General features: G+C 38.3%; 4 protein-coding genes across 7 annotated transcripts; 1 reads left to right on the plus strand and 3 right to left on the minus strand.

Moving 5' to 3' along the window:
- Nucleotides 1–1,652: 1,652 nt before the first annotated feature.
- LOC103954553 (deSI-like protein At4g17486) lies at nucleotides 1,653–4,195 on the plus strand. 2 transcript variants are annotated; one of them, XM_009366391.3, is made up of 5 exons: nucleotides 1,653–1,896; nucleotides 2,177–2,304; nucleotides 2,426–2,681; nucleotides 2,918–3,205; nucleotides 3,722–4,195. In XM_009366391.3, the coding sequence occupies exons 3-5, from the start codon at nucleotides 2,474–2,476 to the stop codon at nucleotides 3,964–3,966; spliced, it is 741 nt and encodes a 246-aa protein (XP_009364666.1). In that variant the 5' UTR covers nucleotides 1,653–1,896; nucleotides 2,177–2,304; nucleotides 2,426–2,473; the 3' UTR covers nucleotides 3,967–4,195. The 2 variants fall into 2 exon arrangements, with proteins under 2 accessions (XP_009364666.1, XP_009364674.1); XM_009366399.3 differs by lacking the exon at nucleotides 2,177–2,304 and having other exon boundaries at nucleotides 1,654–1,896.
- A 167-nt stretch (nucleotides 4,196–4,362) lies between these two features.
- LOC103954506 (lysophospholipid acyltransferase LPEAT1) lies at nucleotides 4,363–7,565 on the minus strand. 3 transcript variants are annotated; one of them, XM_009366362.3, is made up of 9 exons: nucleotides 6,834–7,565; nucleotides 6,623–6,742; nucleotides 6,439–6,476; nucleotides 6,260–6,324; nucleotides 5,997–6,065; nucleotides 5,595–5,728; nucleotides 5,300–5,440; nucleotides 5,090–5,153; nucleotides 4,363–4,700 (listed from the first exon to the last, which is right to left on the minus strand). In XM_009366362.3, the coding sequence occupies exons 1-9, from the start codon at nucleotides 7,335–7,337 to the stop codon at nucleotides 4,690–4,692; spliced, it is 1,146 nt and encodes a 381-aa protein (XP_009364637.2). In that variant the 5' UTR covers nucleotides 7,338–7,565; the 3' UTR covers nucleotides 4,363–4,689. The 3 variants fall into 3 exon arrangements, with proteins under 3 accessions (XP_009364637.2, XP_009364629.2, XP_009364622.2); XM_009366354.3 differs by having other exon boundaries at nucleotides 4,363–4,766; XM_009366347.3 differs by lacking the exon at nucleotides 4,363–4,700 and having other exon boundaries at nucleotides 4,790–5,153.
- An 815-nt stretch (nucleotides 7,566–8,380) lies between these two features.
- LOC103954529 (peroxisomal membrane protein 11A) lies at nucleotides 8,381–10,341 on the minus strand. The gene is made up of 2 exons (XM_009366368.3): nucleotides 9,414–10,341; nucleotides 8,381–8,791 (listed from the first exon to the last, which is right to left on the minus strand). The coding sequence occupies exon 1, from the start codon at nucleotides 10,218–10,220 to the stop codon at nucleotides 9,435–9,437; it is 786 nt and encodes a 261-aa protein (XP_009364643.1). The 5' UTR covers nucleotides 10,221–10,341; the 3' UTR covers nucleotides 8,381–8,791; nucleotides 9,414–9,434.
- A 907-nt stretch (nucleotides 10,342–11,248) lies between these two features.
- On the minus strand, nucleotides 11,249–13,362 carry LOC103955723 (UDP-glycosyltransferase 72E1-like). Its single transcript, XM_009367629.3, has 2 exons — nucleotides 12,918–13,362; nucleotides 11,249–12,673 (listed from the first exon to the last, which is right to left on the minus strand). Exon 2 carries the CDS (start codon nucleotides 12,665–12,667, stop codon nucleotides 11,249–11,251), a length of 1,419 nt encoding a protein of 472 aa, XP_009365904.2. The 5' UTR covers nucleotides 12,668–12,673; nucleotides 12,918–13,362.
- Between the last annotated feature and the right edge of the window lie 4,499 nt (nucleotides 13,363–17,861).

Consider the following 17,861-nt stretch of genomic DNA (forward strand, 5'->3'; position numbering starts at 1 on the left):
TGTTGGGTTAAAACGAGGCTGTTTTCGGAAGTAGTATCGATTGATTGAAAGGTTTGAAAAGAACTTTGTTATAAAGAGATAATACATTTTGTTACCGGATTCAAAGGATTAGTCCACCCTTCAAGGCCTACATAAGTCTCAATATTGACTTTAATTTTTTTTTTTTTAAGAAATAATTTACTTTAATCTAATAAAAACTACGATACAAGGGAAAGGAATTTGAATTTATAGAATTACAATAACTAAACTGACAGTTAGTTATAAAATTACAGTTTCTTTTTTTCCTCGGAAAATTTATAGAATTTATTATCGCAATGGTTCCTGATTTTGGTACATAAATATCAGTACTTGAACCATTTAGTCCTCAAATATGCACTTGTGTTGAACTATTGGTCCTTTTCGTCAAGTTTATCTATATAAGTAACTTCGCTATCATCAATCTTCAAATTTAATGTAATCGCCAGTCGCTACCTAGTTTAAATTTTTTTTTCTTTTTGGCCATAATCATAATTTTAAAAATTTATTATTCAATTTTCAACTTCAATCGATTCAAGAGCTAAACCCCACAATCATTGCTCTCTTTGTTCTTGGATTAAATCATCTATTCTTTTCACAAATAAAGCAAGTAGCTTTCTTAAAAGAAGTATTATTTTATTTTCTAATCATGGAGTTTAGTATAAACTTAAACACATTTCCTCATTTCACATGTGGTTTAATTTATGGGTTTGGAGAGATTTTTCAGTATGCTGTGAACATGATCCGATACACTAAGTGTAATAATACAAGTGGTTGAAAATTTTATTTTTCAATTTTCCAACCAATTGTATTAAGACATTTGTGTACCAAACCAGTGTTCCTAACACACTAAAAATTTTCTCACGGGTTTGTCTTGTGTTATTGTTTCTTTTCTAATTTTGTTTTTCCTTTAAGCTTATTACTCAAAAGTCACATTGACCAAATTGTCTCTCTCTTTGGCTGAATATAAAAAAACAATTAATAATTGCTACATGTAACATGTTGATGTTGACTCCTCAACATCCAATTTTTTTTTATCAGGTAAAAAGGAAAAAAAATATTACACTAAGTTATTTTTTTTTCATATATGTAATTTTAGCTTTCGGAGTTAATTAAACTCTTTAACCAAATGATGACCAATCATATCCCACAAGAAAATACAAGGAGAAAACGACGACTCACCAATCCGTTGAAGAAGGGTACTATGAATGTCCATTAAAATTCGATCCAATATGAAAATTTCATTTTTTTTTCTAATTTTTCTTGATGTGGAACTCGTTGTCAAATACTGAAATATAATGATTAATATTTTGTATTTTGAAAATGTGTTTATGTTAAGGTTAATTATGTATTAAATAACGTACTTTGTTATCAAACGTAGACTAGAATTGCAAACGAGGAGGATTGGTGACTAGTTGGTCAATGCCGCTTGAATAAAAATTCAAATTCTTTTTGTCATAATTTAGACAATCGTCTTGTTTAAATTAAACATCAACTAAAATTTGTCGTTTTTGATATTATAAAACGTGAATTAGTTATATCCCGTAATAAAAAGGTGACCACTTTCTTTCACTCAAAAACACATACTTTTCCCAAAATACTCTGGCCTCCGACTCCAACACTTCAATTTCCATTTTTCGGCAATTTCACCCTCTCTCTCTCTCTCTCTCTCTCTCTCTCTCTCTCTCTTGTTTCGTATTTTCCTCTTTTTTTGCGAATTTAGAATTGAAAAATACAGAGTAGGTTCCAGCAGAATACAAAAACCTTCCATTTAACAGCGGCTGTTGGCATTTCTGAGCTCTGGAAATACAGAAACGCAGCTGTTTAGAGTTCAAGGAGGTTGGGTTTTGCTGGACTCCAATGGCTCTCCTCTGCGAATCGGTGAGTTCCACAGTTAAAGAACTTCAATTCCTTCCAGTTTTTTTCTTCAATAATTTCGTCTGGGGCTCGAATTTATCTTCTGGGTCCTGTATGGTAGCTGAGAGAACTCGGGAAAACGAACAAACAAGTGGGAATTATGATTCACTGAGTTTTGAAAATGGCTGCTGTAAAATTTCACTTTTTTCTACTGACATTGAACATTTCTTACACAGTTTTTAAAATAAAAAGCTTATTTATTTGTTAGTTTTGGTTACGAATTTCTCTGCTTCCTCTCCACTAGTTGAAACGAGATCTGACTGTATACTCTGAGATCTGCACTGGAGCCTGTTGAATATAATGCTGCAACTCTGGTCAACGAAGTAGTTGCAATTCGCGCAGATTAGAGTAGTTTAAAATATCGCTTTTGTGGTAAGAAAGACGATGTATTTGTACATATGTAGTTTGTGTTGAGCTTTTGTTTTTAATGCCACTGCATTTCATCCCTTTGGGTCTAACCTCTAATGGCTTTTATGTTTACCCAAATTCACAGGCCGGAGGCAAGCATTGAGTGCATTCTGGTTATACTTATTAAGGAAACATGAAATTTGAGTTAAAGAGATGGAGATCCATTTCCCCGCTTCAATTGAAAACCAAATCAGCGGGACGTTTTTGTATATTTCCCAAATCAAAGTCCGATAGCGCTGAATTAGGAAAAGCACCAGTTTATCTCAATGTATATGATTTGACTCCCATGAATGGCTATGTCTATTGGGCAGGCTTTGGAATTTTTCACTCTGGTGTTGAAGGTAAGGTTATCTTCTGTTTAGGCAGTCTGCGTTTCATATTATCCGCCTAAACTTAAGCTGAACCGTGTTTTTGTTTGTTGGGGATTTTACATGTTGTATGTCTTCTTGTTTTGCTCAATTCTATCTAGTTTTGGCGCAATAGATTATCAAATTACTATAAACTTGTTATTCTTCGTTCTACGTTGTTTCGATCAAGTGAAGTTCAGGGTTTATGATAGTCCATTTTCATTATGCAGTTCATGGTGTAGAATATGCATTCGGAGCACATGACTACCCTACAAGTGGCGTTTTTGAAGTTGAACCTCGCCAATGCCCAGGGTTCAAGTTCAGGAAGTCTATTTTAATCGGAACAACATGCTTGGACCCTACTCAGGTTCGAGAGTTTATGGAGCGCCAGTCTTTGAGCTATAATGGTGATACATATCACCTGATTGTCAAGAACTGCAACCATTTCTGCAGGGATATTTGTCGCAAGCTCACTGGAAAATCAATTCCTAAATGGGTGAATCGACTGGCAAGAATAGGTATCCTCTTTTCACCCACTCTTTTAAGGGTTGCTAGTTTCATAGTCCTTTATTTGTTGTCTCTGCCTGCCCCATAAAACAGTGTTATATGGTATCACCGGTATGACTTTTGATAGGATTACTTGAGTACTTCATAAACATAGGGTGTACCTTCAGTCAGAGAGATTTCCTTTACCTTTGCTTTCAATGGCATGTATAAGCTTGCTGTGTTAGCGAGAGATATATAGACATTCGAACTTTTAGAACCCTTCAAACATGTTCCAGGTAAATGACTAATTGTCCCGGTTCTTTGCTAGAATACTTGTTTTGGTTGCAATTAAGTTTCTTTAGTAGTTTGTAAATGATTAGAGTCATTATTCTGATAATAAGTATCGTCCTAAGAGAACGGCTTAAGTCGTGCATGTTTTAAGGTCTTACCCGGGATCGAATCAAGATTCAAATTTATAATGAATGGTGGAAAAAGCAATGGTTTGCAAAGGTAAATTAACTCTGTTCCATGTAATTGATATGTGGTAGGTTCAGTATGCAACTGCGTACTTCCGGAATCTCTGAAGATTTCTGCTGTACAACACGACCCAAACCGCCAACCATACGACAGCGAGAAGAGGAGCTTGAGAAGCACCTTCAGTTGCCTGTCTTCCATCTCGATGAGGCAGAAGCAATTATCATCATCTTCGTTATTTCTGCAGTCGCCCCTGAAAGGCTGCTTACCGCCATGGGAATTGCGAAGGTCGTTGAATGGTTCGTTGAAAGAAAGGTGAGAAAGTGTTTGGAAGACTTGCTCTTACGCCCCCAAATGTAATTTGAATCTAGTTTGATGACCTAGCAATTAGGGGAATTTCGAACTTGTTGCGAGAGTTTTTTGCGAGCGTCAGTAATTGAAGGCTGCCGTCACTCAGATTGTTTGTGTTCTCCCAGGTTTGTTGACTGATGTTTATGACCGTTGTAACTGTAAGTTTGCATGAAGAAATTGCTAAATCAGTTCATCTACTCTTTTCAATATGTTTTCTTTTTCGCGAAAACCGCGCGAATTGATTTTTATGGCGCCACTTCTATCGATTTTCAATTAGATCCTTTATCTTAATTTATTCACCGCAAAGGAAAAAAAAAGTTTATAATCGATTCGAAGTGGGAGAGAGAGAGAGAGAGAGAGAGGGTTCAGAGTAAAATCTATCTTTGTTAATTTTGCACTAGAAAGGATCAGATTGAGATACATCATCACACGTTAGCACTATTAGGCTCTACCAAGATCAGAGCTTTATACTGGTGAAACAAAATCCCAGCAAATACATGTACCAGCCCAGCTCGTCGAGATAAATCGACTTCCGCGAACCCATTCCCTCCTCCATTAACTGCGAGAACGTAGAGCCACCGGAAAACGCCTGCTTTGGGAATGCCAGCTTAAATCCACAACAGCATGCATCGTAAAAATACCGTTTCAACTTACCCGACCAAAAATAATTCTTCAGCATTCCACATCAATTTTAATATTTCCCTACAACAAATAGAATCATACATGAATATACAGATGACGGTCCGAATTAGCATTGGGAAAACAAACCTGCATGAACATGAAAGAGAGGCTTCAGATCAACAGGCGCAAAGTTTCTTCGATAGGGGTTGTAATGCATTTTAACATGGTGAAAATACAAATATTTCGATGCTTTAGCGTTAAAGGCCACGGTTTCCATAAGCATGGTATTACAAGTTAATAATTGCACACCATGGCACATCAATAATGATGACGACCACCCCTCACTGTGGCTTGTGCAATCATGAACGAAAACTAGGAAACTCAACAGCGACGAGATATCATTTGGGAGCGAGGCCCTGAAATTTATCAATCGTCTTTCTGATGCAAAACACTAGGATGGCTATTATTACCATTAAGAGCAGCATGATACACCCGCTTCTCAGCAAGTCCAATATCTGCTAGAGCCATGTTGCCCTGTAAATAAAACAGAAACATAGATGGAATCAAGTTACAAACACCAGGAGGTCGCATGATTAATATCTACCGAGTTGGTCACGCTCTCAAGCGAGAAAAGGATGTAAACTTGGTTTCGTAATATACTTTCAAGGGGAAACATATACCTCACTGGCCATCATTCTTCTGACGTTACTAGCATAGAGTTTTGGATCATCCTTTTCTTCTTGTGAGGGGTAATAAACAGGTAACCTTGTGACCTCTATGTGATTTACAAATTGACAGAGGAGAAATATCACATGGCGCACCTGGAAATAAAGTAAATAAGGTAACTAAAATTAGAAGCCCGGAAGATTGAAAGGAAAACAGTCTATATGCCTGATATTGAATCCTTATGATTTGTATTATGTATAATGCATTTTCTCTCTACGTGTTCATGGAAATTGTTTAAGAAACACTCACCCCAGATATCGAGTCCCATGCAGGACTAAATCTGTGGTAAGGATACCTAAGAATCACCGGAAGAACCGGAGATTTTGCTAGAAATGCTCCCGTCTTGAATGGCAGAAGAAAGTCTCCGTTTGTAGTAGTGCCCTCTGTAGAAAGATTTAAGATAAATAAATAACAACAGTAGTATAAGCATGACTGACAACATAATGCACGTCTGCTAAAAAATGAATCGCAGAGCAGTTTTCAGTATGGATGGAAAACAAATGCAAAGCTATAAGCATCACCAATATCATTTAATTACATATGCTGCCAGAAAGCCTCAATCAAGATAACATTAAATTGGTAAATACGAGTCGAAGGACAGCTGAAAACTCCAATTGGGCTTTCTTAGAATAGAGTGTTTAAAACTATAACCTGGGAAAAGCATTATTGGTGGGGCAGATTTATTCTGATGTGCTTCTTTAACTCTTTCAGTCACGGCACCTGCACATGACATCCATTTATTGATCAACCAACATTGCTATATAAGTAATACAATCGAAAACTCGTTATATAATCCACTTGTGATCGATCAAAGTTTTCAACTTAGATACCACCAATAACACATGAGTTACGGTGTACACATTACGAGTGTCTACAAAACTAGCAAAAGCAGGGAACACCCATAATTTATTTACCTGCAACTCCCTTGAAGTCTGATGACTTTGACTCCCGCTGAACATAGACACAACCCAGGCACTTGCTGTCAAAATTAACGATCCGAAAAATGAATTGACGGAATACTATGGTGACAGATAAACTACAGATTTTCAGAAACATGATGAAATTAAAGGAAGCGAAAGTGAATGCAACCAACCTGATGAGGCCTACTAGAGGAAGTTTTGCCACCGATCTCTTCACCGACAAAATCCAGGATAACAAAAAATGGGAATCAATACATAGATAATAGGTCGAGACAGATAAAAAGGGAACATCTTTCAATCAAAATTCACATCCCAGTGCGATAAAATTAGTAAGAACAAGTGAAGAGAGTGGCAAACCTTGGCAACGAAGCTCGGAAACGAATTAGACATGTGATACAAGATATCCAAATACGAAACGTGATTCGATATAATCGCCCCTGGCCTTTCGGGCTCCTTCTCTTCGGCCCCATCTTTTCCCTAACCAAAAATTTAACATCAAAATTTACCACTCAAAATCTCACGAAATTAATTTTCATGCTTTAGAGAGAGAAACGGTGAGAGAGAGTACCTGGGCGGCGGGTTTGGGGTCGGAATCCGATGATATTCGATAGATTTCGCTGATCCAATAGAAGCCGAAGACGACGAGCATAACTCTGGATAAGGCGCGGCCGCACTGGACAATCACCGCCCGCCGCCATCCGCCCATGTGCGCGTAATCCTCCTGCTCCTGCTCATCGCGATTGGGGACTTTGAAGAGCGTGCAAATCCGGCAAATCAAGTAGTACAGCACCAACACCGTCGTGGCCAGCACCACCCGTATCGGAACCAGAGTCACCAGCGCGAGCCCCAGCAGCACCTTCTCCTTCACCGGCAATCCGCCGCGTCCCATGGTGCCGTACACATCGCGTCGCACGTACGCCGCGCATTTCTTCTCAAGCTCCTGGAGCTCCTCGGCGGAGACCGAGGAGTTCGTGTCGGATTTGAGGAGCGGTCGATCGTCCTTGGGCGCCGGACCGTCGTCGCGGTCCGGCTTGGCAGGATGGGAATTGAGGTCTTTGAGTTCGGACTCCATTAGCAAAAAGAAGTAAATGGGGGGGAGTCGGAGCCTGGCGGGGTTTTAGTGAACGGCCATCGAAACGATGGCGTATTGGAGTGTGTAGATCTGGGAAAGATGAGTAATGTGGACCGGCGGGAAGATTGTGGTTGCGCGGGGGGTGAGAGCTTGCTGGTTGCAGCACGTCCAAATTCCTCTCTTATTTTTTATTGATTAATTAATTATTAATCACCTGAGAAAGAAAGAAATAAAAATGGCACCGGGAAGAAGAGTCGGACATACGGAAGAGTATTTAGAATCCGAGAAGGAACGGAAATGTTGGCGAATTGTGGTGTGTCCGATGATGAATCGATGATGCCAGCCAAGTGGATAGTGTCATTGTCGTGATATGATTTGGACTCCCTCCTTGTTGGGCCAAATGGCCCATTAGTCGATGATTGACAAAAACGCCACGAAAGTAGATTTTAGGCCAACTTTTGGGTCCTTCCGTACCAAAGTCATGTTAGCAATTAAAGCTTAATCCTAAATATTCAGTAGTCTCCCATTAGATAAAGATATTTTTAACGAAAAACTCACGGTACTGTTTCACTTTAACAAAAAATTATATTTTTACACTAAAAAGTCAATACTGATACTATTCACTTTACTCTTTATTTTGTCTTTATCATTAAAACTCAAAGTTTTCAAATCATTTTCATTAGTTTTCCTTTATATAAACTTACATGATTTTATATATAAGTGAATCAAAATGTAGTCAGAGACTCAGAGCAGAGTATGCATTATTACGCGTGGGTTATAGACCACGATTTCTGTAAAAAATGAGATTGTTGAGTTCTCACAAGGTATTTTGCGTACACAACAAGAAAATTGTTTATAAGTTGTTTGGGAGCAATTTGACCATTTATTAGGTCCATAAATGTCCTGAAATAAATGGTCATGCATAAAAATAGAAAAAAAGGTCCAATTCCGCTCGTATTTTTCTATTTGGGAGCAATTTGACCATTTATTAGGTCCATAAATACTAGCGGAAAACATAACATCTCCAGAAGGCAAAAAACCGATGAAGCAATCCAGCTCTAAATACTAGCAAGGCAAAAAACGTAACCAGAACGGAGTTCGGTTCGCCAAACAAAAAAGTTTACCATTCCCGAACACTTTTTTCACCAACCAAACGCAGCTTTCCAGAACAAACCATATAAACTCTACATAGGTTTGGCGCAGAAAAATGCCACTAAAGTTGAAACGTTAATGGAAATGGAGAACCCTAACATATTCAACATAAACGTCTGCGAATAAGCTCACAGCTTAAACGTCTATCCAGTTTCTGTCATCACACGACTGGCATACAACGAGAAACCGCAAAGTTGCAGATAGAAATGACTGCGGGAGTGACAACTCGAACCATGGATGGATCGGCCTAGAGAGATGGTTGAACTCATCAGTAAAACCAATTTTCCGTATTCTTGAAAGAACTGCATTCATCAGATGTCAAAGAAAATTCAAGTTTAAAAAGATCAAAGAACAATTCTATATGAGCAGTGTAACTGGTAATCAGTAGTAACTATGTGAAACGAAAGGCAAGCAATCATAGACTTCGGATTTAACAGGGCATGAACAAGATGAATCGTCGGGGATGAATTCCGGTTGCACTTCAAGCAGCATCAAAGTCGGATTTGACCTACGAAAGTCAGATTCTTGGACAAATGTTTTCGGCTATATTGCTCCAAAATACTCAACATGTCATGTTCAAGGAAAATGAAAATGTCGAATTTGAAATGTTAACATCATTATTGGCATTCATCAAACAAATGTTAAGATACCAAGCAACGAGTTTTCGATCCGTTGAAGTTCTTCACGTTAGTCATTACTAATAAGTTGTTCATCACTTCATTTGATTTTTCATCTTTCAGAAAAAAGGCCTGCGAAAATCACTATCGAGCTAAAGAATTCAGTTTTCGCACTCACGAGCTAACGAATTCAGAATGTGCTATAAAATGAATTCTTATTGAACCATTGCCTGTGTCAATCTGCATACATTTTATTCTCTTACAATTTGCAGCACAAACTAACAAAGAAAGTGTCAAGCAACCATACCTTGTAAAAAGGCCATGAATCTCAGCAAGACACCCAATTCTTGTGAGTGCTAATCAGAGCCGATAACATCCCGGCCAGCGATATCGAAAGAGGCCCCAAGAACGGTCCGCCGCCCTCCCGGATATCCGCCAAAGCCATTAACGCGTCCGCCGAATCTTGAACCACTGACAACCTCTTCATCATTTTCTTCTCACGCAATTTACTCAACTTCTCCTTCTCTTCCTCGCACCCGTTCCCCCTCATAATCGCGATCTCAATGCTCGATTTTACACACTTTTCGTCCTCCGAAATCCGACTCAAATCCCTAAATTTCAACGAGATGCTGCCCGCGTATCCGATGAACTCGGCCCAGGCGCTGATCTTCTGCAAATTCCGCGAGTGCTTCTTATCGATCAACCCCGTCTTGACTAGCCAGACGAACTGCTCAACGAAAAAGTACAATCCCTCGCCGACGTAGGCGATTAGTGCGAGTACGAGCTCCTGATTCGAATCGAATTTCGAGCTCCTCAGAGCGTTGACGTCCTGGACGAACTTACCTAACCGGAAGGCCTTGCGGCTGACGCCGACGCTCGACTCGAAGCTCTTGAGCCGCTGCGTTAGGGGGAGGGTTTCGGGGAGGGCGGAGGAGGCGAGGACGATCTTGGTGGCGTACCGGGATATCTTAAGGAGCTTGTCGACGCCATCTCGCTTCGCGAGGTAGGCTTCGAGGTGGTTCAGGAAGTCCTTCTGCTTCGGCTTCGACGGTGGATTGATTCGGTTTTGCTGGTTCAGTAATGGAGCCGGGGTTGTTGAAGCTTTCGAGTCCATGGAGATGCAGAGCCCGAGCGAGAGAGCGAGAACCAGAGGAAAACTTCTTAGTCGTATCAAAACGCTGCCGTTTCCGCGGGAAACCGTTGTCTTGTGGAACCCATACCACCATACGTCAGTATCCACCAGTCAGCTTGTTATATTGATTCGTGTGCCACCGAAACTCTTTTTCTCTTTTTTTTTTGGGGAGTTTCGTGGACGGGCTTTTCAGATGAGTAGGAGATCGCAGTAGATCCATATTTTAGTTATTGGGCTTCATTTTTTAACATGCGACAATAACCTTTTTATGGTCATATAATAGGTAGAATCTTTCCATACTTGCGTTCTTCACACAGGAGAGTGATCATATTTCACTATCCTTGAATAATGTATTTTTATAATATAAACTACATAATCGAAATTATTCAATTTATAAACTTCATTTAAAGATCATTTTTTAAAAAAAATATTCGATTCGGAGATCATTTAGTCATCCAAATGTATCAAATAAATTGACAGTTCATCATGAATATATTACCTGATAATCACATTGTCAATTTGTTCTATAAATTTGGAAAACTAAACGATATTTGATTCGAATGACTCCTTACTGATGATATTCAAATAAAAATTAATAAATTAAATAGTTCTGATTATGAAATTTAGACAGTGAAGATACTTATTCAATAATGGTAGAATATGTCCCATGTGGGAATTGCAAGTATTATCCTTATTCTAGTGTGTTATGAAGAGTAACTAAAGTTCAACACTTATTTGTGTTATAGGCTGTGACACTCCTTTTGTTGGATTATAAACTTTTTGCACTTATGCATGCATTAAGCAATACAATGGATCTCAATCTTTTAAATTTGAATTTTCTACATTTATCAACATTTCGCTCAACCGAACTATTATATCAATCTAACGACAACAATTTAAATCTTAATCTGTCAATCACAATTGATAAGTTTTAGATCGTTAAATATTTTTTATTTTTTTTATTTTTTATTTTTTTGTCAATAGATCTTTAAATTTTAACACACATCAAACTAATCGAAGAACTTAGCCTCCCGCCACTCCTTCGCCAGTCCCTCGAGGGATCCACTAGATGACCCATCGACTTCCAAAGCTTTCACGGCAGTGCCTTGAAGCTCCCTCACCCTCCTCCTCACCCCTTCTCCTTCCTCCTCCAAAATTGTCCTCACCGCCCTCTCCACCTCGCAACGCCCCACCACTTTCTTCCCATCATCCTCCTCCGCCTCCGGCCACACCGCAACTCCCACATCCACCAAAAACCTCGTATTCATCCTCTGCTCGGCGTACAGCGGCCACGCAATCATCGGCACCCCATGCAATACGCTCTCCAACACCGAATTCCAACCGCAGTGCGTCACAAACCCAGCCACAGACCGATGGCTCAGAACTGCGACTTGAGGGGCCCACGAAGGTGTCACCAATCCTCTCCCTCGCGTCCTATCCAAAAACCCTTCCGGCAAATAGGACGCCGGATAGTCCGTGTTGAAACCCGCCTTAAAAAAACTCCCCGACGCGCTCGAGTCGTTTGGAGGCCGCGCCACCCAAACAAACCGCTTTTGGCTCAGCTCCAATCCCCACGCCAACTCACTCATCTGTTCCCTCGACAAAGTCCCTCCGCTACCGAATGAGACGTAAACAACCGAACCGATTGGCTGCTCGTCCAGCCACGTCAGAAACTTCGAAGATTCCAATGTTGATGTTACCGGTTTGTCCTCTTTGGTCAACGGTCCAATGGGATAAACCGGCGGCGCTGGCAGACCAAGAAAGAAAGGGTTTTCTCTAAGGCTAAGAAGTGTCACCGGCTCGAGTTCTTCCCACGTATTTACTAAAATGCCCTTCACGGTCGGAAATCTGTTGCACATAGGTAATACTTCTGGCAACAAAACTCCGGGGACAAGATCGTCAAGCAATAGGGGCTTGCAGCCTGGAACAATAACCTCCTCGGCGATTTTGGAATAGTCGCCGTTGACCTCGGCGTTGATGGTGGGGAAGTACATGGTGAACGCCAGAAGCGAAGCGGAAGACGTCATGAAAACATAAGTGGGGATGGAGAGGTCAGCGGTGATTTCGAGTGCTTCGATGCAGAAAGGATCGACAACGAGAGATTTGATCGGAGGTTGTAAGTTTTTCAGGACAAATGGCAGCGACTTTAGGGTTTCTTGGACGACGAGAAAGATGCGAACTGAGATACCGATGGGTTGTTGGGACACGTCGACGCGGGGGAGGCTGACGACATGGAGGTCGGAAGGGAGAGAGGGGTTGCTGAGGAGCTGGAGCTGTGCGGGTGGTGCGTCGGTGATGATGGAAAGGAAGGTGACATGGAAGCCGTGGTCAACGACGAGTCGTTTGGCTAGCTCGAGGAGTGGGGTAACGTGGCCAATCCCTGGGCTTGCTAGGACTGCCACATGCGGCTTCTTCTGGCTGGACTCCATGTGTGGCTGGGATTTTCAGAAAACAGAAGTTGATATTTAAAGAAAGAAGGCCATTAATCAACTAATTAAACTTACTTTAAAATTTAATTTATAACTCTAAAGACATAAATTTTGCCAAGACAATAAAAAAACTGGAACAATCCAACCATGAAGTGATAGAAATCAACCCAACTCGAAAACTCCAATTCTCACCAAGAAAAAAGAGCCAAAGAAATACAGTGGATTTTAGAGAGAGAGAGAAAATCTTTACCTCTGAAGAAACAGTAACGGAGAGCTGAAATCAGCAGAAAGCAGCTTCCGTGGAGAAGTGTTTTTGGTGTGATTGCAAAAGCAGCGGCTGATGAAATGGATAAATGGGTTTTTTTCCTACAAGAATTTGCCTTAATTGCTCTCTCTCTCTCTCTTCAAAGGTGAGGACGTTTCTCCATTAACGAAGAAATCAACAGAGAGCGTCGACAAGGAAGATAGATCATGAGAGGCCGTGAGTGAGGTGAGGGTGAGGTGAGTGAGTTCCAATTGGGATGGAATCCACTGATTTGCAATTTGGTGAAACTAATTTTTCAACCTATTATATCATATGTGTATATATAATTTATTTATTTACTATTAATAAAACGGTTTGGTTCCAGCCGGTTCTTGTTTATTCGAAACTGGAATCGGAACTGGTTTTTGACTTAAAGTTGACTTTTCCGATCAACATGGTTCTTTTCGAAATTTTTTTTTTCTTCATACGGTTCGATGCGGTTTTGTGGTTTTTATGTTCACCCCTAGATGTCCTATGTCCACACACCCTCCAGTTTGATTATTGTCATTAATAGAGTTAAAAATTAAATGTGTGTAAAGATAAATCCACATATTGAATTGGATTTGTGGGGATATTTTAGATAATAAATTTGAGTTTTAAGAGATGCTGATAGTTTATTTAAAAATCAAATTGATGCAAAAAGTAATTTGAATGTAGAAAGATATTACATGGATTTAAATAAAATTTTACTTAAAAATTTCACGCTTTGGTGTATTAGTCCAGTTAAGAAATATAATGTTCCTTTCATCTTCATATTTTATTTAGTTGTTGGATATACGACAACCAGTAAACCTACTAACAAGACTTTAGGTTATTTTTAGTTTTATTTTACACAGCAAGACTATTAATTAATCTCGTAATAAAACAAGCACAACCGTCGGGTTTTGGGGAAGGCGAGGAGGCGAGGCCATGCGGCTGAAAAAAGGGCGTAACACCGATAAAATGTAAGAAGAGTTTGGTGGGCCTTGGTTGCCGTCTTATAGAGATTAGAGAGAAGGAAAATGAGTAAGGTTTTCTCCCTTCTATCTTTTATTATTTAAACGGTTACAATTACATCATGTTTATATCTTGTTTTGAATTTTTTATATAAAGAATAAGATTAAAAAAAAAATATGAGAGAAAGAGATAAAAATGGATGATAATTAAAGGGAAGAGAACCTTACCCCGAATATGAAGGAAAATGGGAAAAGGTACACCTTTTCTCAGGGATGGCAGACAAATGAGTTTTGATATTTGAAGGATTATTATATAAGAATGGTATGCCGCTGCAAAATGAAAGATGACGGAGGTAAAGGCATATATGGAATAGTCAAGGACTTGGGCCCCTCATTCCTTTAAAAAGCTCTCTGCCACTCTTGTGACTTATGAGACCCCAGAGGGATGATTGTCCGGACGCCGGGCGAAGAAGAAAAGAAACCTGCTGGACATACAGAGAACGCACAGGGCCGAGCCGAGAAGACAACTGAGCACTCCAGGCCGACCTGGTTTTCTCCACATGGATGTGGTCCGCTAGACGACCGTCGACCAGAGTGCCTGGCAGACCACGGTGTTCTAAGGACGGTGTAGTTCCGTTTATGAGTGAACTACTATATATCTTTGTATTCATGTTTAGCTCAGTATGTTAGATCATCTCTAACCGAAGTTTGGTAAGAGGGCTTGTTTTAGCCCTTTAGCTTTTCAAAAAATTAATATTTTAATAAGACTATATTCCTTACCATCTCCAACTGAGAGCCAAATGACTCGTTTTAACCCTGTCACAAAAAACCGTCTCCAACCAAGGGCAAAAGGGTTATAATATGGAATGTGAAAAATTGAAATAAAATAAGGTAAGATAGTATGAAATAGTGACAAATATATGAGAAATGAGGTAGGAAAAAAATAGAAAAAAAAAAAAAAAAAAGAGCTGCTAGGCATAAAAACAAGGGTTTTTTAGATATAAGCCCATGCAACCTTTATTTTCTTGACAAAAACTCATCTCATTTTAAATATCTAAATAAAACCCAAATTTGAAGTAGACTGTCATGTAAACAAATAAATACCTATTATTTTCAAACTATTTACAATTATGCCACAACACTAATTATGTTAATGAATTTAACTATCCACCATAATTGTGGGAAATAAGTGCCTTATTATTATAAAATTATCTACTTTATACTTCTCTTACCATCATATGTTTCATTTCTTTTATTTGTTTGACAATCATTGTAGGTAAATTATTTTGCATGTATGTATCAGGCACATTTTGTTAAAATTATATATATGCATGCAAATAATTTATCTATATTTTTATGTAAAATAATATGTAATTAATTAATTTTGAATCAATTGGCTAAAAACATTTATTTATTTGGCAAGTAAAAAAATAAAAACATTCATTTATTTAAATAAAAATATTTATTTATTTTGTAGGTAAATTATTTTGCATGTATCATTACATAATTTACTAGGAACTTATATTGTTATTGTATCTATGTTGTGCAAAATAATTTACCTATGTTATATTTAAAATATTGATAATTTTGAGTAAAGTAAAATAACTTTTTGTATTTGTAGGATATACTAATTTAATGAATGAAATAATGTAAAATAAATGTAGATAATAAGTGAGAAACCCAAAGTAAGTGTTATTAGGGGTAATTTAGACATCCAAAAATACAAATTTTGCCAAGTTAAACTTAATTATGGATATTGCTTAGTTGGAGCCTAGTCATTGGGTTTTTGTTAGAAAAATTTACCATGATGGATTTTAGTTAAAGAAAATTGAATTCCAAAGGGTATACAATACAAGAAAGTGGCGCAATCATGAATAAAGCATAATTTGTTTAAAATTTTGGGTTATATTTTCAGAAATATAAAAAGCAGAGCGCAAGAAAGTGGCGCAATCATGAATAAAGCATAATTTGTTTAAAATTCTGGGTTATATTTTCAGAAATATGAAAAGCAGAATGCAAGAAAGTGGCGCAGTCATGAATAAAGCATAATTTGTTTAAAATTTTTACCCAAGTCTTTCTCATTGGAAACAACCTAAAAACTTTGAAAGCTTTGTGCTTTACATGCAAAAGGAGAAGGGGGATGGAGGCAATAATAGCGTCCTTTCTCCTCCAACTTTTTTTCCATTTTTTTTAATTTTATTTTTTTGAACCCTAATTACGTCGATTCCTGAGCTCCCATTTCAATCGTCGATCCACCCCTTTTTCCTGTCGCGTGGGACAACTACACACACACACACACACACTCTCTCTCTCTCTCTCTCTCTCTCTCTCTCTCTCTCCATCCTCCGTACCCTTACTACTGTGAAAGTTGCAACTTTCCAAAAACTTACTCACCCACGCGAGAACGACATCGAGGTAGAGACAAAAACCCAGCCATAAAATACCACCGCCTCGGCCTTCACTACTACTATTTTTATTGTTTAATATACGATAATTTGAGAAACAATCCAACCTAAGATTTTTTGAGTAAATGTTCTAAACCACTTAATAAACGGGCAAGCTAAAGACGAAAATGGAACCCCCTCTCTAGAATACTAATCAAACCTATGTATTTAAGACTTATGTAATTAGACGAAGACCCATATACATAGGTTAGGTCAATTACTCGCGGTGTGGCTGCCCTTGCATTGATTTTGATTGCTCTCGACAAACCATGGTAGTTTCTTTTTAATGAAAGAGATTTAGAAGAATTTTGTTGAAAGGACTGGAACAATCATGTTACCTACCCGAAACGCACTCCCAAGCTTAGCATTTGACACACGTAGGCGATGTGGCATGCTCATATTATTCATCATATCGTAATGATAAACCCACATTTATTGACCTTATTAAATAGGGTTACCTGAGCTCTGAATAGACAAGGCCGTAGACACCACGGTGTTCGACGGTGTGTGAGGCGGTGGAGGCGGCGATGCCGCCACCCCACAAGCAATCAGATATATCTCCAGAAATCCTACGTTCTCACGTGTAACGCTAGTTTTTTTATATTTCGATATGCTTGAACAATTCTGTTAATCTCTATATTATTTATAGTATGTTCTTACACATATTTTTTTCGTTATGCTTGAACGGTTATATTTATATATATATATATATATAATTTAAGTAATTAAGAATATTAATTTACTTTGTATTTAAAGTTCTGTATTCGATTCTCCTTTTCCCATTGTGGTTTGTATCAAACAAGATTGAGTATTAATGGACATAATTCTCAAGCACTCTGCTTCTACAACAAATCTCCCAGGAACTTGTGACCATCAAAATCTGCAAACTACAATGGTTTGAAATTGCATGCCAAACATTAAACTATCGAAAAATTCATAGGATCAATGACTATCATCTCAGCCATCTCCAAATTAAAATGCATTTACTTTTATCTCCAATATGTCTTTAAATTAGAGAGTTACGCATTCTAATTCAATACTTATGAAACGAGTTTGTAGAAAGAAAAATTCACTTATATGTATTGCACAATTGATAATTGGAATAAAAATTTATATGGTGTAGAATGTGCCACATTATTTTGTGCACAAACTTGCTGCACAAATTTAATGTATGTAATTTAAGTGGAATAATAAGTCTACGTAGCTGTGGTAAATCTCGATACACCAAAAAATTGCTCAACAAATTAGAACGGCAAATTGACATGTTTTAAATGGAACTCATAACCAAAATGAAAATCAAGAAGCCAAGTTGAAAGAATATAATAAAGAGAGTTTTAACGAAAAGCCCGTGGTACTGTTCACTTTAACGAAAAATCACATTTTTACACTAAATAGTCGAACCTAGTATTATTCATTTTACCCTTTATTTTGTCCTTATCGTTAAAACTCAAAGTTTTCAAACTCTTTTCATTAGTTTTCCTCATAATAAATTATTGATTTGCAAGTAACTC

This window comes from the organism of the source record quoted next, unplaced genomic scaffold (genome assembly GCF_019419815.1).
Source record: "Pyrus x bretschneideri cultivar Hongxiangsu unplaced genomic scaffold, Pyrus_bretschneideri_v1 Contig1, whole genome shotgun sequence".
Classification (NCBI taxonomy): domain Eukaryota; kingdom Viridiplantae; phylum Streptophyta; class Magnoliopsida; order Rosales; family Rosaceae; genus Pyrus; species Pyrus x bretschneideri.